The sequence below is a fragment of the Melozone crissalis genome, unplaced genomic scaffold (genome assembly GCF_028551555.1).
Source record: "Melozone crissalis strain CALT ecotype California unplaced genomic scaffold, PUWL_Pcris_2 ptg000009l_1, whole genome shotgun sequence".
NCBI classification, from domain to species: Eukaryota; Metazoa; Chordata; class Aves; order Passeriformes; family Passerellidae; genus Melozone; species Melozone crissalis.
Window position 1 is genome coordinate 17,297,723 of NW_026535787.1, and position 19,356 is coordinate 17,317,078.

General features: G+C 37.1%; 1 protein-coding gene across 1 annotated transcript in view; it reads right to left on the bottom strand.

Annotated features, from left to right (window-relative positions):
* The window catches only part of ABI3BP (ABI family member 3 binding protein), a 135,280-nt gene that overhangs the window by 14,599 nt on the left and 101,325 nt on the right, over positions 1-19,356 (bottom strand). The window contains exons 48-53 of the mRNA XM_054270463.1: positions 15,672-15,767; positions 11,513-11,623; positions 8,637-8,720; positions 7,129-7,197; positions 6,254-6,466; positions 4,634-4,745 (exon numbers count right to left, since the gene is read on the bottom strand). Coding sequence (XP_054126438.1) covers positions 4,634-4,745; positions 6,254-6,466; positions 7,129-7,197; positions 8,637-8,720; positions 11,513-11,623; positions 15,672-15,767 — 685 coding nt within the window. The remainder of the gene's footprint in view (positions 1-4,633; positions 4,746-6,253; positions 6,467-7,128; positions 7,198-8,636; positions 8,721-11,512; positions 11,624-15,671; positions 15,768-19,356) is intronic.

The following is a 19,356-nucleotide window of genomic DNA, read 5'->3' on the forward strand; positions in this document are numbered from 1 at the left end:
GGAGTAGGCTGGCGGGACACGTCCTCCAATGGCTACTCAAACTTCCCTAGAGCTATTTGTGACAAGTATTAATATTTTTCTTTACTACCTTCCAATTATTCCCATCACCAACATGCATGAGAGCAGTTTTCAGCAGTCTTCAGGCTCTTTTTTGAAGGATTGTATATAAATTCGGGCTGTAGAACTTCCTGGACACTATGGTCTGTGCTATAGGCTACACTGCCCTTAAACAAACCACCAGAATGAAAGAGAAAATGTACACTGACCAAAAAAAAAAGGGTTTCAAGATAGGGCAGGGATACAGAAATAAGAACTACATATTTTGGCAGAGAAACTAGCAGAAACAACAAAAAATCTCATTGGAAAAAAAACCCAAACAACATCTGCATTTAATATTTTAGGCTAGGAAAGTCCATGAAAAAAACCCAGATCAGTGAATCCAATTTTTTTTCCAAGGAGAATATGCAGAGGAACACCATTATTACTACAGAAGAGATGGAATTAAGACAACAAAAACCACAGCAAGCCCATTTCTCTCTCAGGCCTCTCAATTTTTGTTACAAACAAACAGCTCAAGGAGGAAAATACTGAATATTGTGGATAATAACCTCATCTTGACTCACATATGGAAGATCTTGCTTGACTATTAACAGAGGAGAAATTGCTGCAATGCTTTCTTATGAAATTTTAATGTAAAACAAGGAAAGAGCAGAGTCCTGGGCATGCCAGTGGTACTCCCACTGGGAGTTCCAATGTAGCAGCCTTTTAGCGAAACTCAGGAACAGGAGACCTGTATGACAACTTAGATGGAATATTGCAGGTCTCATTCCTCAAATGGCTCCTTGGAAGTTAGACTGTAACTACTTCGACCGAAACATCAGCCTTGCAGTTTGACTCTTTTCCAAGTGGAATAAACACTGCATTTCTCACTGTAAGAATCACAGAATTTCCATGTGGAGGATGAAAAATTGTTAGCTCATACTAGTGTATTTGTTTCTCTCTTTTTTTTTTTTTTTTGTTTGTTAAGATAGAAATGACATTTGCATTAACACACTAAGCTACCTCTGCCTGCATTAAAGAAACTGGAGGAAACTGAGATCTACAAGACCAGAAACTGCCCCTAAGGTACAATTTTACAATAAATAATATGTGTTGTAAGACACCTATGAAGGTGACCTGGTCCAGGCCCCTTTTCAGCTGCTTTGAGCTCAGGGTTCATAGTGGCAGACACTCACTGTTTGAACAGCAGAGTAAAGACTGAGTAGCTCACTACTCTGTTCAGACTAACCAGGAGAAAGAAGAATAAAACTTTTCACTAAAAGAATAAAAGATAGCAAAAACTGCAGAAATTTTGGCATGTGCTTCAGTGTGATAATGAACAGGGGGCTGAGTGAAATGCGACCTGAACCTACTCTAAAGTCCTTGGAAATAATATAAAGGGTAACAAAAGCTAACTACAGTATAAAGTCATAATCAACACTGCATATGTGAATAGTAGATCATAGAAGCACATCTATAAGAGAAATGTTTAAGCAGAAGACATCCATAAAATAAAAGGAAGTTTTCTTCAGGCACCACTTATATCCAATTAACTATCTGTACAAGGAAGATGTATATTCTTATCTAGCTCACATAGCATAACAACACCACATGCTTTGAGATATTTCAGGTAAAGGTTACAATCAGAAGCAAATCTGATGAAATTAAACAGAATTCTAGACTGAAGCCAATCAGTAGCTTACTGACAGCAAAAGTACCAGTGTCAAGAACTCTGACCAACCAAATAATGGATATCAAGATTTGAACTTTCCGGGTTATTTAAACTATCAGGAATCTTCTGAAATTTGAAATCGTGCAATCACCACATTTGATAATTCTCTAGATGAAAAAGAGGATAAAATATTTGTCCTATAAGGGAAAAACCTTTAAATTAATGTGTGGTTGTCAACTGTGAGGTGTGCCTTACTGTGGGAAAATGTCATGGATATGATATGTCTTTCCTTGGGCAAAAACCAGATGGATTTCCAATGAAATCACATTGTACAGGCATCTCTAAAACATTTTTTTTTAAAGAAAAAAACCCAAAAAACCCATTGCACTAGAAGGCAGCTGACTGTGCCCCACATTTATTTAAAAGGTCTATGTCCTTTCAAATCTCTATTTTACTTTCATCTCAGAGTATCAGACTTGCAGTCAAGTCACCAGGAACCCATAAAGCTAGCATATATAAGACAGAAAGGCAACAAACTTCCATAATATATACAACTTGATTTGTTTAAAATTCACCTTCACAAGTTATGGGACATCTATGAAAGTCCATTTTCATTTCCATCTCCATATTGCCATGGTATGAGACTGCTAAAACCAAGTACTTGATAACTGTACTCAAAGTCAAAACTCTTTTTTCAGCCAGTGCATTTTTTCTGGATCTAGTCACTTTTCAGACAGCTAAGTGGACACACAGAATAATTCACCATAATCCTCATCCCATTTAACTTCTGTGTTTGTACTTACTGACAGCTGCAGTCGCAGATGGCAATTTCTGATGAGCGACTGTAAAAGTCTCTTTGTTGCCTCCCTAACACTGTCCAAATTCCTGAAATATTTAAAGTCTGGCCATCAGCTCCTAATCTTCACAAGCTGCCTTGTGTAAAGGCCAGCTCAAAGGGAGAAGGGTGTCTGCCTTGCTGCAGAGCTTCCCAGAGGTGCAGCAGTATCACCTATTTGAAGAATGTAAAAGGGTGAAGCAAACAAACAGCATGATCTGGCACCCAGGATTTCCCTAATGCTTATCCTCTCCCTTCACACCAAAAAATTTTTTGTTTTGCTTCCCTCCTGTTGGTTGTGGGCAATTAGCTCTTTAGTTTCTGGGCCAGGCACTACCATATCCTACCTGAAGTACCTCAATAGGATGCCTGACCTTGGCCAACATGACTGCAGACTGTCTCTGCCAGGTACAGCTCCTCAAGAGCCCACGTCTGCACAGCTACAGCCCTGAACTGCTTGCTGCTACAGGGGCTTTCTGGCTTAGACTTACCCATGAAGGCTCAGATAACAGATTCACATTTTTTTATGCCTTTTTGGGAAGTCTCTGTTTAGGTCTGTCTACTTTAGATCTGTCCTGAACTGCCTCTAGCCCTGCATGCACTGGACCTTCAGAGCAGCAAAGGGGGTTCACACAAGCCTCACTGAGGGCTTCAGGAAAGCTGGAAAAAACAGGGTCTCTAATTCAGCCTGCCAGTTTCTCCAAAGTGTTCCCAGGCCAAGAGGTTCCTCCCAGTTAATCCCCCTTCTGCTACTGAGCATCTCTCTTTACCGTACATTGCTGGTACTTTTGCAAATGCTGAGCATTTGTGGGAGGGATTTCTATTTCTCTGCCAAGTTTCTTTTCCATCTCTACCTCTTCTACAGCTCTTCCCTTTGAGGCTAGTTATAGAAAAGTTTCCTTCCCAGTCTAGTATATTCCTTGATGAATTTTTACACATATCAGGGATGTTGTTAATGAATACTGAGCTGTGTTTAAATTTTGCTCTTCCTCCCATTTACAGTCAGTTTTATCCACAAGCACATTTCCTTCATCTAATGAGCAGCTCCTGATAGACAGGAGACTTTTATGATGGACATGTGATATTTCTTGGCAGAACAGATACTGTCTACATGATGACACCTGTCTTAACCACTTTCTTGTTTCCCTGAATTTAGTGTGCCTGGATTTGAGGGGTAACAGTAACTTGTGCTTCTGCCAAAGCTCTCAAGGTGTCCTCACTGTTAGGAAACACACATTTTGCTTGAAATGGGAGTTTTATTGAACTGAGCCACTCTGAGTACTTTACATCCTTAAATCTGGCGAGACTTGGGGGACAGGCACCAGTGCAATTTATAGCAAAGCAATTTATATCAAATTTATATATATTTGCGCAGTGGCCTTCTGGATCCAGAAAGGCTTTCACTGTCTTTCCTTTTTGAGGCTGGGGTTGGTGAATGGTAGCTGCTCCCTTCTCAGGAATAGCTATGCCTTTATATCTTCGTTTATCTAAAACAGAAACATCCATTCACCAAAGCCAAATGGACGGTCTTGCAGGAAAAATCCAAGTGTCACTCATTAACTTTCTGACGCAATTAGTAAACAGTGTAACAAAAGACAAACAGTTCTCTTCTCTGCTCTGAATTTTACCATAAAAAGAACACTTTTTAATAAGATTTGTTATTTAAAGACTGATCATGCATATTTGAACTAGTTGCATGAGAGGCACACATGAACTGGAATTCACTTATTCATTTTTAGTTTGCCAGTTCTTTTGAGACACTGAAAGAAAATTATATATTCTGGACAAATGTATATTTCCTCTCATGGTAATTTTCTTGCTTTTGACAAGTAGTCTTTCTGATACAATAGGTTACTTCTGCACCTTGTCCAGACCACAAATATTCTTGTAAATTTCCTAAAGATTCATCAAATATGTTTTATCTGTTAACTTACAAAAAAGCTAAACCAAACTATACTTTTTTTTTCTATCAAAACAGGAGTAAAACCGATTAGGTCTTATTTCCATAGGTATTTCCATTTGAAGTGGCAGACAGCTGGCAGTCTAAATTAGTTGGATTAACTTAAAAAATTATATTATTTAGCTACCTTGTGTCAGGTTTTAGGTTTTCCACAGTAGAATGGGTTTGATTTGTAGTGATAATTGATTTCTCCTTTTCACCATCACTTCCTCCATTTTCAGTTGACACAACCTCATATTCTGGAAAATTACAGTGAAGAAAAATTAGATCATGTAACATCTCTTACTCAAGCTTCTTAAATACAACCACATAGTGAACGAGTATGCAATTTTACAGGAATTCAACCTTTCTGCCTTTTGCCAGCCTGAAGTCAATGCATGATGGGGACATTTTAATTCATTCAAATTGGAAGAGAAAAGGCAGGAAATGAATGAGCATACAAATATGTGCATGCACACACCAAGAACTACCAAGTCCATCCAGTGCCTGCTTGTTACTCAGTGCACAAGGCGACAAACTGTCCTTCCTTTCTGTGGCAACACAAACAGCAAAGCATGAGCAGAATGGTCTTGGTTCCTGACACTTGCAGTTTTTATGAAAACAAGAAGGTGAGTGTGATCACTGTTTTGGTTGCTATTTGTTAGACCCTTCCATTATGCCTTGGTTTTGGGCGTACCCAATGAAAGCCCTTGTACACAGTTAAAGTCAAGCAAAGTGAGCATTCAAAAGGCAAAATGATGCAACAAACTATGTTTTCTGTTTCCACAGTTCTATCTGAAACAGCACATTTATTTTTAAAAAAGAGATGTGATGCCTAAATAAGATGATTGGAAAAACATGCATAAACTACAAAAATAGAAAGAGATGGCAGCAAAACTGGTTTAAGCCTGTCTAAACAAGTAATGTTGTACTGATGCCAATATGAAGCAATCACTGTTTTCAGAAAACAAGATTCAATGCCTTCTCTTGAATTCAGAATTGATTTTGATGAGTCATTAACTGAGTTGTCAGTTAATTTCAATGTTCAATTTTTGTCAGCCAATGTTGAAATACAGAAGACGGAAGAATTAAGAATGGCCATCTTGCATGTTTACCTGTCTGTATGCTGAGTCCTGCATGACTCACAGGCATTTATTCCTAATATAAACCCCTTCCTTTAGAAATGAAAGAAAAAACAGACTCTCTTAACAGAGTGGGCTTGTTGACCCTCTTGCATTGGGTCATAATACTGCAAATATTATGCTGGCAAAGTTCTACTGACCTACTAGGTGGATGTAAGCTTTGACTGTCTCTGGCCCACTGTGAAACAACAGCCTCAGGTCAAGAAAGATGCCTACATTATGTGTGTGCATCTAGATATGCTGCTGTGTTGCTGGAACTTCTTGACTAGATCTCACCAGATCCTGTACAGAGAAGAGCCAGAAAACTGGAGGAGATAAGAAATCATATTTTCTAAGTATATTTTCAAGTATTTTTAAAGTATTTTTAATATACTTTTTAAAGTATTTTTTAAGCATCTTTAAGTGTCATCATTGACAACAATGATCCTTGTGTAAATCTTGTTATAATCTAGTAGCATTTTCTTATCCACACTGGAGCTGACAGTAGCACAAAAATACCCCAAACCACTGGGCTCCTTTAATCCCTGGGGATTAAAGTACTTTTAAATGACAAAAAACTACTGTGAAAGTAAATTAGGCTGGAAATACTATATTATCACACAATGGAGGAAAGAAATCAAACCAACCAGTAACGGTGTCATTATCTGGTTTTTCCCAATCCAATATGACAAAGGATGGACAGCCCTCTACAGTCACCACCGTGAGGTTGGTTGGAGGATTCTGGGGAGGACGAGTGGGTTCTTCCTTGCTGCCAACTTCTTCTTGGGGAAAATGCTCAAGAGAGCTTGTAATGGAGCAAGGCACATCATCATCCTTCTTCATGTACTTGACATGGGGGGCTAAGAACAACACAGGAAAGACCTGTTATTCAATAGAGTGCTTTTACAAAATGGCAGTGCCAATTTCAGCTAGTGCACAACATCCATCTCAGCACACCAAGCAAAAGTCTGCACAAGTGAAACACAAAGCTTCCAGAATAAACCCCATATATTCAATATGAAGCTGCTTGTTTTCATTTTTGTCTGTTTGTTTTGGATTTTATGTTTTTGTTGTTGGTTTCTGATTTTTTGCTTGTTTTTAAAATTTTACTTATTGTTGTTTGACCTGGAATCTGCACTGCTTCACTCCCTGGCACCACTGATGAAATGGCACACTGAAGATATTAGCAGGTGATACACACTGTTTGAAAGAATTAAAATCTGTCACAAAATTTAAAAAATCAATTTTATTTTGTCTGTAGTAAAATAAGACTATAATTCTACTTGCAGATTCTGAGGGGTATGCTAATACAAAGACATACACTTTTGTTTCACCAGAAGGAGCAACAACTTCAGTCCAGAAAATGCTTGTTTGTACTGCAGCTCTTACATCTGCCACTAAAGTGACACAGAATCAAATAAAATGTTGGCCTTTGAATAACCAAATAAGATAATTTGATGCAAGATAGTTCAGACTTCACGTGCTCCCTGAAATAAAAATACCATAGCTATGAATATCCTACCTTGGTACCTTGGTTTTCCTGAAGAATCCGTTTCTGATGTAGGACTTGAGCTGAAGACTGTTGCATCAACTGTAGAAAACACAGTTATAATTTGCAATAAATGCAAAGTTTCAGTGTTAGAACTGAATCATTTCACAGTTCCTTCGGCATTTTAAATAATTATAAGAATAGATAAATGGTAGACATTTGCTGGCAGATCTGGCTCTTCATTTTAGGTGTTTTTTCCTGTGATGCTGTGTAAACCCTGTACTTACCTGCTAGTATAGCCAGACACAATCAAAATGACAGATTTAATGACTGCAGCTGGATTCAATTAATGTAATATATGTAAAATACTTTTTAGACCACTGTCTTGCATTTGCTTTAGTTTAATTTTTTGGTAAGGAAGAAAAAGGTCAGCCATGAAAAAAGGAGGTTTTTGCACTGTGCTGGCTGTTTAGCTTGGAGCTTTTTTGATGTTCCTGGGATATATAGATCTATTACATTGGCACAGTAACTTCTATAAAAATAACAATAAGGAAATAAAAAAAAAATTCTGTCTTCAGAGTGTACAACTACCACAAAATTTGAAGGAAATTGAAAGCAAATACACTGGTGAAGAGAAATGTGCTAAAGCAGTCAGGATTCATGATACAATGTTGTATTAATCACTAGACTGAACATGATGCAAATACTACAATGGACCTCAACAGATAAAACACAATACCTTCCCAAGAAGCATTTATAAATAAATCTAGCATCCAGCATGCTTGTCTGGGCACTGTGGGTCACAATGAGTTCATGATCATTGTAAGGAGACAAGAATTTAAGTATTACTATAAATCCAGGAAAATTAGAAGCAGCATCATTCATTACAATATACCAAGAACTGCACATTTGGGCCCAAAAATTCTAAGCACATCTTCCTCCAAACCCATTACTGTATGTCACCTTGGAAAGACTTACCTCTGAATTTGTAATCAGCTCCCAGTTGTATAAAGGGCAAATTACCCTCTGACCACTATGATTGCACTACTACAATTTTTTCAGTTTAAATGGTGGCAGTTTGATCAAATAAAGGAGGCTATCACATCTATGATGAGCACTGTCAGTCACTGACAAATAACATGTTGAATTTATGTCCTGGGAAAATTGAAACATCCAAGTAAAGAAGTGCCTTGTCCAATCTTTGCACAGCTTTAAATGGCCACAGAGCAGTACTGAAAGCCTGCTAAGCATGAATGGATTTCTAGGAAGATGGAAGCCTTGTCATGTTCTCAATTACCAAGACAAGAAGCGAGCTAGATCTCAGTCAAATCAGAAAAGTCAAAGGCATAAAAGAAATCAGAATCACTCCAGACAGAATACTTTTAATGTTAAATATACACTGCATCAATAAAGTTCAGAGAAGGGAAGCAAAAGAAAAATAGAAACCTTAATGTTAATTACAATTAAAAAAAAAGAAAAAAAAGAGAAAGAAAATAAAAAAATAAAAAAGAAGAAACCAGAACTGTTTTTAACATGCTTACCATAGTACTCTGGAGTTGCAAAAGCTGTTGGTGTCTTATATAATGTTCCTGTCCTCACAGGTGGTGTTGGTCCAGCAGGCTTAGCTACAGTGACAGATGGAGGGACTTGTAGCAACAAGACATTCAGCATTTGAAGGAGTTAAACAGCTTTCTCATTTTCTAAGAGAACTCAGTTTGTGAAAACTGCTTCATGAAACAAGTATTTTCATTCAAATCCTAGTAATCCCTCAGCTGGATTCAGCAAAGTTCTGAACTGTGCTAGTTGCAAACATAACCTAATCCTGAAACCCAGTAAGAAATTTCTTTGCTACTTTGAGGTTGTTTGGAGGACTTTAGTTGTCTAGAATATAACCTGGTTTAATGCACAGAACCATCCTACACAGACTGGTAAAAGGATGCAAAATGACCAGCTCTGACATTGCTGTTCCTTGACGAAAGAGCACATTTCTTCCTGAGTTGCAAGGCACAATATCTGAAGTCAGCAACTGAAACTTGGAGATTCTTCCCTCAAATATAGGTAAGATTAATTTCTGCTCTCAATACAGCACATACATTAGTGGTGCTGGAACATTTCTAATGATAAACACCGAGTCCTTAATTGTGGTCTGCATTAAGAGTTTAACCACAGAACAGTACTGGAGCTTACACTAAATGAAATTAAGATATACCTCAAATGAAAGCAAAGAAAAGGCTGCCAAGTCCAGCATTTTCAACGTTTATAGCACTATATCACTCAAGAAGAAAAGTTTTCTTGCTGAACTAATTTCTGTAGTAGGTTCCATAAGTCTGGACAGAAACTAACTGATAGAGGCAATATTATCACCTATAGTTAGACAACTATTTAAAAAAAGTATTTCAGATTATGTGACATTGCTGTTATTCTTCAGCTGTTACCACCTAATAAAGAAAACAGGTTTCTAAGAGGCAAACAATCCATGGTAAAGGTCTTGATTTCTTGCATAATGGCTGTAAAAGACAAGAATTAAATTCATAAAACATGCAGATACTCCCAGATAACCATGATATGACAGCGAAATCTGAACTCTGAAGAGCCAAGAACTACATAATGTAGTTACTTCCCCATCATATATGACACAGAATCTGAAGGCAACTGAAGGCAGAACTCTGGAGAGCCAAGTTTAAGGCAACAAAAATCCCTACTTTCCACGAATTTTCTGAATGAAGTGGAAATCTGAAATATTCTCGCTAGAGTTCAGTTTCACAAAGTTTCTGGAACTCTCATTTCCATTTCTTTTTATCCATTCAGGAGACTTAATGTCTGCATAGAAACCTTTCCATAATATCCACTGGATGAGTTAGAAAGATGCAAGTAAGGAATTAATCACAGTGTTAATGAGAAATAGGACAGAATTCTGACAGGAAAAATCCAAGAAGAACATTGAGGCAAATTTTTCCTGTTGGTACAGTGGAACTGTCTCTCTCTCCAGGGAACCAGAAGAAACAAAATTACAATGTTTAAAACTAAGCTGGATAAAACACCAGGAAACACAGAAGAAGGAAAATCTTCTACTGTCCCCACAAGGAAGAACCAGATCATTTAAGCAATTTATTCCATCTTGAAAGACTAGGAAGGTATGGTAAATACTGACTACCACATAACCTGGCCTCCACTGTCAGGAAAAATTGAAAATTTTGTTGACATTTCAAAACACTGGTAAATTAATTAGACACTTAGTGGGGAGAATTAGTATAGATCCCAATACAAGCAAAAGAAAATATATCAGGTTTAAGACTGGTGATGTCTTCTGTTTTCTGGGAACTATTGCTAAGGAAACACCACCCAACAACAACAAGTACAGACACAGTATTTCAATCTTGGCTCTGCTGATGAATAAATATATAGATTGTCTCATCCATCCTGGAGATTCTTGCTACTCATCTGCCACATAAAATACTAAAGTATTATTTAGGTCTCTAGTACCTTAAGAGAAGATAAAGTCCCAAATGAAATAAAGAAACAAACAAACAAAAAAACGACAATAAGAAATCCAGTAGAGCTGTATATTCATATATAGCGGTATATTCTAATTTATAAAGACCTTTATATCTCCAAGGAACTACAGAGATCAATATGAAGAGGAAAAAAGCTGTCATGATGTTAAGCTTAAGGAGATGATAGTTTCTGACTATGTGGAATAATGTTAGCCTAAGGATTCTTATATAGAATCCACTGCCAGAACATCCATGTGGATACTGAATACCTGCTTCAGGATTAACTTAAAATAAAATAGGAAATGTGACATTTTCTGCGTCCTCTTAAACCAATACTGAGAAGCCAGAATACTTAAGCACAATAATCAAGCTAAACTCTGCACATGGAACAACTCAGTTGCTCTACTTCCCAGTACATACAGTAGACTCCCAGTACAGTCAGTTGTCTGGGTGACTATTAGCTCATTTTTGCAGTGGTTAATGGATGGACCACATATATATATATATATATATATATATATATATATATATGAGCAATTCCATAACAAATAACCAGTTAACAAATAACTAGGCACTGAAGCACAATAGTCAACATCACCCATCCAACATGCACATTAAATAGCAAAAAAATTATATTAGTAGACAAGAAATATTCTTAAGGTTGATCTTAAAGGATGACTTGGAGTGTGCTATTTTCCTTTCAGCTTCCTTACTAGGTGTGATTTCGATAACTAGGTCAGGGAAAAAAAAAAGAAATAAGGTTTTTGTAAGAAGACAAAAACCACAAGGCCTGCATGTTCCAAAAGACTGGTTTCTATAGATATCACAGATCAAAGAAATCTATGCTACAGAATTCTTCTATACCCTGCTAGCCAGTATTATCTCACACACAATAAATGATTATGTTGTAAAGGCTGAAATACCTGGGCTCCCTGGTTTACCAGTGACGGTGTTAGGAGGCAGAGGTTTTCTTCTCATTGGTGTAGGTCTGGCAGGAGGAATAGGAGGGTGCTGAGGGCCAGGTGGTAGAGTCACTGAATGACATTACAAGACAGCATTATTAATTATTTAACATCAAATTCCATCAAAGCAGAAACACACTAGAAGTTGTATTCTGACTTCTCAAGCAATGTTTCATGTCTGATTTAATATCAAAACTGGAAAGGTGACATTATGAGATGATCTGAATTGTATTTTCAGTCTTAGATCTCTCAGAACTGTGTGCCATGCAGTTTTTAAAAAAGTTTACACTGAAAAAATGTAATTCCTTTGAGATTTTGCACAAGTGTTCCAGTGACTCACTTTCTGCGCAGTTACTCATTTTTGTTGACAGTAATTTTTGGCATTCAAATGGATACATCTTCACACAACAAACACCACCTCAATGTGCTAGGAAACATCTTCAGTATATTGCTCACAAAATTTATGACCTCTTGTACTTTCTGACTAATACAACTGGCCACCCTCAGCTTGAAGCAAAATGTGTAAGAAAATGAAATTATCATTAGGAACACTTTATTCTATGTCATTCAAAACTGAAAAAAGTTTCTGTCACCTCATACACTGACACAGCTAAAGACAATTACTGTTGTTGAAATTTCTGAAGCACCCAACTTGGTTATTTCAATGTGCAGCTTCAGCCAGTACCCATTACGTTTATCTGATAATTTCTTTTGACAGTGAGGTCCAAAAGGAAAACCTAAGCCCCTTAATTCATACTTATAAATCCTTTTACTGTACTTTCCAGACAATTATGAAGGATTTTATTATGCAAAGGAAAGGCAAAGATTTTTGTTCCACTATTCACCTTTGCCCTTCTTTCCTTAAGAAAATCCAGGAGATATGTGCAACACATTTATGTAACAAAAGCCTTTTTGTACCTAAAAGGAGAAAATCCTCAAGAGAAGTATAATTATCATAAGACTGCCAATGTCAACAACTCTGCAAGTTGCCTGATACTGAATTACTGGCACCATAAGGTACCTCAGGTCCTGTGTATCAGACCTTGGCTCACCCTATAAATAGAGAGACTGTGGGCGAGAAGGAAGCAAATCCAAAGACTCATTTAGGAGAGCTTTTTTGGAAATACTTACAATATACAACCATCTCACTTTCTTCCCTTTTCCTTTTTGGACTCTTGTAGTCACTTATAAAACAGTGGATTCATTTTTTTTTAAATCACTCAGATCAAGACAGAAAATAATGCTCTATCTAATTCAAGAGGATGTAGTGGTTTTGAAAATAGCATTTGTAGGTTTCATAGTAATTCCTAATTTCCAGATGGAGATGAAAAAAATATGCTTAAGGCCAGAAAAAATATAATACATTTTTGTATATATGTCATCATACCCTAGATATTACTATATGGTAGTATTCATCATTACTTTTCCCCCTGCTCATAATTAGAGAAGGTATTTATGAAGTAAAAATGTGCAAGTATTGACTTGTCAGTGGTTTCTATCATATTTTCTGAGCAGCACAACTACAACAGTTGCAGGCAAACTAAAACATTGCATTCAGAGTCACAACTGGGTCACAACTGAATCTACTGTAGTGTACTGTGGAAAAACAAGAGTTCCTACTTTTCCCTTCTGCTACTTCCAACAATGATTTGGGTGCTGGTCAATGATGTTACAAAATCTAATTACCAGTGTGTGGAGACTGAACTTGTAAACTAGGATGCACAACAGAATTTAGGGATTTCGTGAGTGTAGATTCTTGTAAGGACAACAACATGGTGAAATGTTCTTATTTAATTAATCTCTAGGCTTCTTTATGGACTGGGAGTCCTTAACTCAGACTCTCTTGATGAAAGAGAAGGATGAGCAGCCCCTTAGGGCAGACATCTTTATTGGTGACACAGACAATGGGAATGGGTGCACCCTCAGCAATTCTGTGGATGATACCAAGCTGGTTGTGCAGTGGACATTGGAGGGAAGGATCCCATCCAGACAACTCTGGCAGGTTGAGCAGTGGCCAATGCAAACCTCATAAAGTGCATTACAGCCAAGCACAAAATCTAGCTCCTGGATTGGGTGCAATGACCAGTCTCAGCGCTGGCTAGATGAAAGACTATAAACAGCCCTGCTCTGCAGGTATGGACTTGAGGATACTGGTGAATGAAAAACTAGAGACAAACCAGCAATGTGGGCTTCCAGCCCAGAAAGTCATTTTTATCCTGGGCTGCACCAGAAGGAGTGTGGCCAGCAGGGCAAGGGAGGTGATTCTACCCCTCTGCTGGAGTGCTGCATCCAGCTCTGGGGGTCTCCAGTAAAACAACAACACAGACCTGTTAGAACAAGTCCATGGAAGGGCCACAAAATCCATCAGAGGGCTGGAGCTCTTCTGCTATGAAGAACCTCAGAGAGTTGGGGTTGTTTAATGAGGAGAAGGCTCCAGAGAGACCTTAGTGCAACGTGCAGTACTTACAGAGGGCTTGTGAGAGAAATGGAGAAAGGGTTTCTAACAATGGTAGGAGACAAGGAGAGACAGTTTTAAACTGTTTAAAGGGTAGATTTATATTAGATAATAATATATACTGGAAGAGAGTTGGTTTGGATTAGATTTTAGGAAGAAATTCTTTACTGTGAGGGTGGCAAGGCACTGGAATAAGTTGCCCAGAGAAACTGTGGCTGCCCCATCCCTGGCACTGTTCAAGGCCAGGTTGTATGGGGCTTGGAGCAACCTGGTTTGGTGGAATGTGTCCCTCCCAAGGCAGGTGAGTGGAACTCTTTGATCTTTAAACTTTCATTCTTACCCAAATCATTCTACAATTCCATGAATTTTGAATTATGTTAAAGCCACATGAAGAGAGATGAGACTCCAGTTATACAAGAAAATTATGAAACAGTAGAAGCTAATTTCACAACCATACCCAACTGCCTTTTATGACTACAGTTCAAGGTATTGACTGACCTCAAAGCTCTAAAAGCTTAACTTTAGACATCAAATGCCATAAAACAAGTAAAAGTTGGTCTTAATGTCCCCTCAAATCTATGCGCATAAAAAACCTTCAAGTCTCTGCAAATCACAAGTTGGATTTACTTAAGGAAACACCACAGCCTGACATTCAGTAACAAAAAAAAGTGCAGAGTATCATCCTTGTTTTGATTTTGCATTTGGCCTTCAGCTGCTACTAATAGTACATCAGACTAGATTTAATCTTTGCAAAGTACAGTGGTCAGACCGAATAAACTAAAAAATGATAAAACATCAGAACCTGGCCATCAAGATAGGCTCTTATATTTGTAGAGGTAAATTAGGTGCAAAGGAAATACAACAGGGATTAGGAACACACAGCAGTTTCTAAATTAGTGTTTTAAAATCCAGTAACATGTTCTCAAAAAGAAGCCATCTAAAAAGAACATCTGCAGCTGAGTAGTAAATCCAAGAGCAAAACAAAAGATTTCATTTTCAGTCAGTTTCTATGTCAGAAAAAACCAAAACTAAAGCAAATTTTGTGCTTGATTATGCTTATGAAACAGAGAAATTCTTTATACATCAGGGTACTTACCTGTGGCATGTATGTTTCAGTTAAAATATTTTGATTGTTTTGAAAACATGATTGCAAGATTTGCCAGAAGAGTAAACCTTACAAGTCTTCTATTATACATGTAAAAAACCTATAACCTGATTTACTCCACATTGTTATATTCCTTCAAGCCTAATGTTCTAATTTTCCCAACAATCCCAATATTCAATGAAACTTCCTCATACATGGGAGTACAAGTTGGTTACGCTTTTACCTGGTTCTCCTTTGCTATGTGGAAAATATTAGCATTAAAAAAATCAGTGCTTACAGTATTGTAGCTGTTAAATCATAAGGATACAGCTCTGGTGGTGAAAATTTCTACCATATTTAGTGACTAAGCATATGTAAGTGACTATGTTGTGGCTATAAATTATTATTATTATTATCTCTTTTAGTAGAATCCTGAAGCCACAAGAATGTGTATTGATGAGGATGATTATGAATTATTTTTTCTTCTCAGTGGAGGTGCTTTGTGTGCAGAAAAGGCAGTGTTTTTATTTTTAATAACAACTGTTAAAAATTGCTCTACTGTTTACTTTTATTAACCTTACCAGGAATTGGCCTTTGCCAGGTGTCAACATATTCTGGAGGTCTTTTGACATCCATGTCAATTGGTCTGGGAGTAGCCTCAGGTGTATAAAAGCCATCTGTGAAAAAAAAAATGAAATAAGTATCTACAGTGTGTCACCAAGTCATGGTATATTTGTATATTGAATATGTTCAAACTCCAGGTGATATCATGTGCAAAACCAACAAGTGTCTCATCCATGTTTTTACTGATAACTTGGTCATATCCATTATCTTCTTATTCAGGTAAGTGGAAAGTGATCTGGTTCTACAAAGTCTGCAGTTTAAGTTTAAACATTCCTCAAGTAAAATATATTTGGAGAGAGAAAATTAATAAGATGAAGAGGTAACAGATGAGCTAAACCAAGATTATTTGTGGAAAAATGAGTTGAGAGAACATTCTAGTTTTTCAGTGTAAAGAGTAAAATGTCCATTGATTTTTGCAAAGGACAAAGTTCTCCTTCTCCCCGTTATATGATCTCTGGTCATCCTCCATATTAAATGGTTAGAGCAATTCTGGACCAAATTATTCACCATGTTTGGAGTACAGGAGACAAAGTATACACAAGGTTATTTTCAGGTTGTATATAAGAAAAAATCCTACTTAAAAGTTATATAAACACATTTTTTAAAAAGTAAGTGGCATTAAAAGATCAACACAACTCCTGGTGCAGAACAACTGTTTCACATGCTGGTATTTATAGGACAGCCAGAATGTTAAACTAATATCCTGTCTCTACATAAAGTAAGTATATTTACTTTATCCAGTAAAGCAAGAAGATGCATTGCAGCTTCATCATGTTTGTGGGAAAACCCCCCTGCACCCTTGCTCAGGATGTTAGACAAAAACCCCTAAAATTTATTATATTTTTAAAAAAATCTCAATATTATTATAATTATCAAATTCCAACCCTGTTCCAACACGACCTAATCACTTCAGCTAAAGATTTCATAGATTTATAATCTGGATCTAAATTTGATTTGATATTTCACTAGTATTTTAATGGAATGAAGCAGATAATTTTTCAATTACTTTACTATTTGACCATTTTTTGTTGCATGTTCATTATAAATCCAGAGTCCATACATGATAAATAATTTACTGAAGATTAAAGTAAGCTGGGAGTAAGACTTGCAGGAAGCTGGGAAATGGACACAGGTGACCTGGTCCCTGTGTATAAAATATCTGAACACATCATACCTATGGTTTTATATAACTGCAATTTGTCTTCAGATAATTAAAAAGAATAATTAGATCTTCAGCTATACAAAGCACCAGAGTGATAATCAATGTTTCATGTGAATGATGTTTAAGGAAGAAAAGGCGTGAGAAGACCAACATCAGCCTTAAAAAAAATAAAAATAATCTTGTACATCATGAGGTATAGTTAGAGCATGTTTAGTTTCTCAGCTCACTTTTAAGTGAACATATCAACAAAATGTGGCTGCACATTGACTAATTCACATTAAATCACCCAAGTGTGTATAACAAGCCTAAATTATTTGTGCATGCTACAATCTCTACAGAAAACCAATCTCTATTCTGCTTCTTAGAATCAAATTTAGATTAATAATATTTTCTGAGTTATGTCAGCTGAGAATGAACAAAATATTGCACATGTTCTAGCTGGAAGAAGTAATTTTGTTTTCTTTTCAGAAACATGCACTGCTGTTCTGACATCAGTAAAGTAGTAATGAAAAATAAGCCTAAGTTTCAAACCACAATACCTTCATGTTGACAAAATCTCCTATTTTGAGTATTTCAAGTTACATAAAAGTTTATGTTTTCACACAAGGTACCTGCACAACCAAAGTTTGCTGAATTTGTCATAGCATTTGCCTTACTCTACCTAATGTAACTTGCTTATTAAAAGCACTTATCACGTTCATCCAAACTTTTAGCCAGAATTAAGAATAGACCTATTACTTGCATATGTCTTTGAGTCTTTTAATTCTATATTTTTTCCTGGAAAGACTCATGGGGTCTGGGACATGTTAAACCAACCTCTCCTGGTTCTGATGTCTTTAATTGTAGGAATACTATTAGGAGGGTGGATCATTTAAAGGGAAATATTGACAAAAGTCCTCTTGATAAAATAAACTGAAATACCTTTATACTTGAGTTCCTCTGGAACTTGGCTATACACACACAGTTGAAAAAATAAAAAGAAAACAGAACAAAAAGTTAATGGTCATTTTAATGAAAACCATGTATGCCTCCCTTTCACAAGGGAAATAAAAATGTTGTTCAAAGTTTGTTTGCTGACATTTGTCAGAAAGCTCAGTAGATCAGGAGCAGTATTTACCTGGTTAGGATTAAATTAAAAAACAACCCAGTAAGGTAAATCACATACACCAACATGAAAAGCCATCTGAATAAAATGGCATTCTAGAGAAAATGGCTAAAACATGACAAAAACCTAAAAGGAATGCTAGCCATGAGGAAGCAATCCCTGCCTCCTTTCCACAATCCATTTTATCACCTGGCACTAGAGCTGGCCCCAAGGCTGAGAAGCCTGCCAGGAAACCAGCCACAACCCCATGTGCTGGTGCTGGAAAAAACAAATTCCACTGCTTATCACCTGCAGCTGCCAACCCTCCCTGCATGGGGTGAAACATCTTTGCACTGAGGCTAACAAGCCCAGTCAGGAGCAAGAAATGGAGTACAATCAACAGCAGTGCCAGTCCAGCAAGGAATTAAAAGATCCAAACTGGTGTCCAAATATCAGAATATCCAAGAATAAGTGATGTAATGTCTAAAGGTAAGTCTGAAAACATATTGTTACACATATAGAGGATATTCCTAACAGCCCACTTAAAAATTCTGATCATCTTGGGTCAAAAGTTCAGGATTTTGATAAACCAAACACAGAAAAGAGTGAAAAAGGAACCTTTTCTGTCTTTGCTCAGCTGGTAGGATTTGGGGTTCCAGGTTATAGAGTTCTTTCCCTAGTCTCTTTTGCAGACATAGGAATTCTTTTGCAATAGATAATTAACTGCACATTGCTTGGGAGAGATAGAGAAGATTTCTTGAATTGGTTACCTGAATTCCTTTTTGCGCGAGTTTATTTTTGTGGGCACAGTCAGCCCTGTGTCTCAGACACTGGCTCAATACTCTGATGTACTTGCCTTACAGAAGACTTAGGATTTCACTTACTGATCATCAAGAAAAGTACAGCCTGAAAAGTTGTGACAAGCTGCAGACCCCTCTCAAGATGGCACAAATGTATGAAATTCATTGGTGATTTCCCTTACACTTCCCAGAAGGTGCAGACTCACAGAAATGTGTCGATGAGCTGCTGTGGCAGTGGGGTTGGAGGTACAAAGAAGTGGGCAGGAGATAACAAAGGCCTTTGGTACTTTGGATGCTTTCACTGAAAGGGCTTACTTGGCAGCACACAAAATTTAGATAAAAGACATCTATAGCATGATTCTTTAACTTAGAGAATAAATATACTTATTTAACTTGGCAGTGGAAACCACTACTGGAAGTATGATTTTTTCAGAAGAACTCTAAAAGAAGGGATTTATTTACCAGTGAGTAAACATAGCATGCCCAGTAATTAGCAGTTTTGTGGTGACTTCTGACACCATCTACCACAATGAAACTCTAGTTCCTCCTGGCAACAGACACTACCACAAAGACATGGAAATAATAACAAATGATGG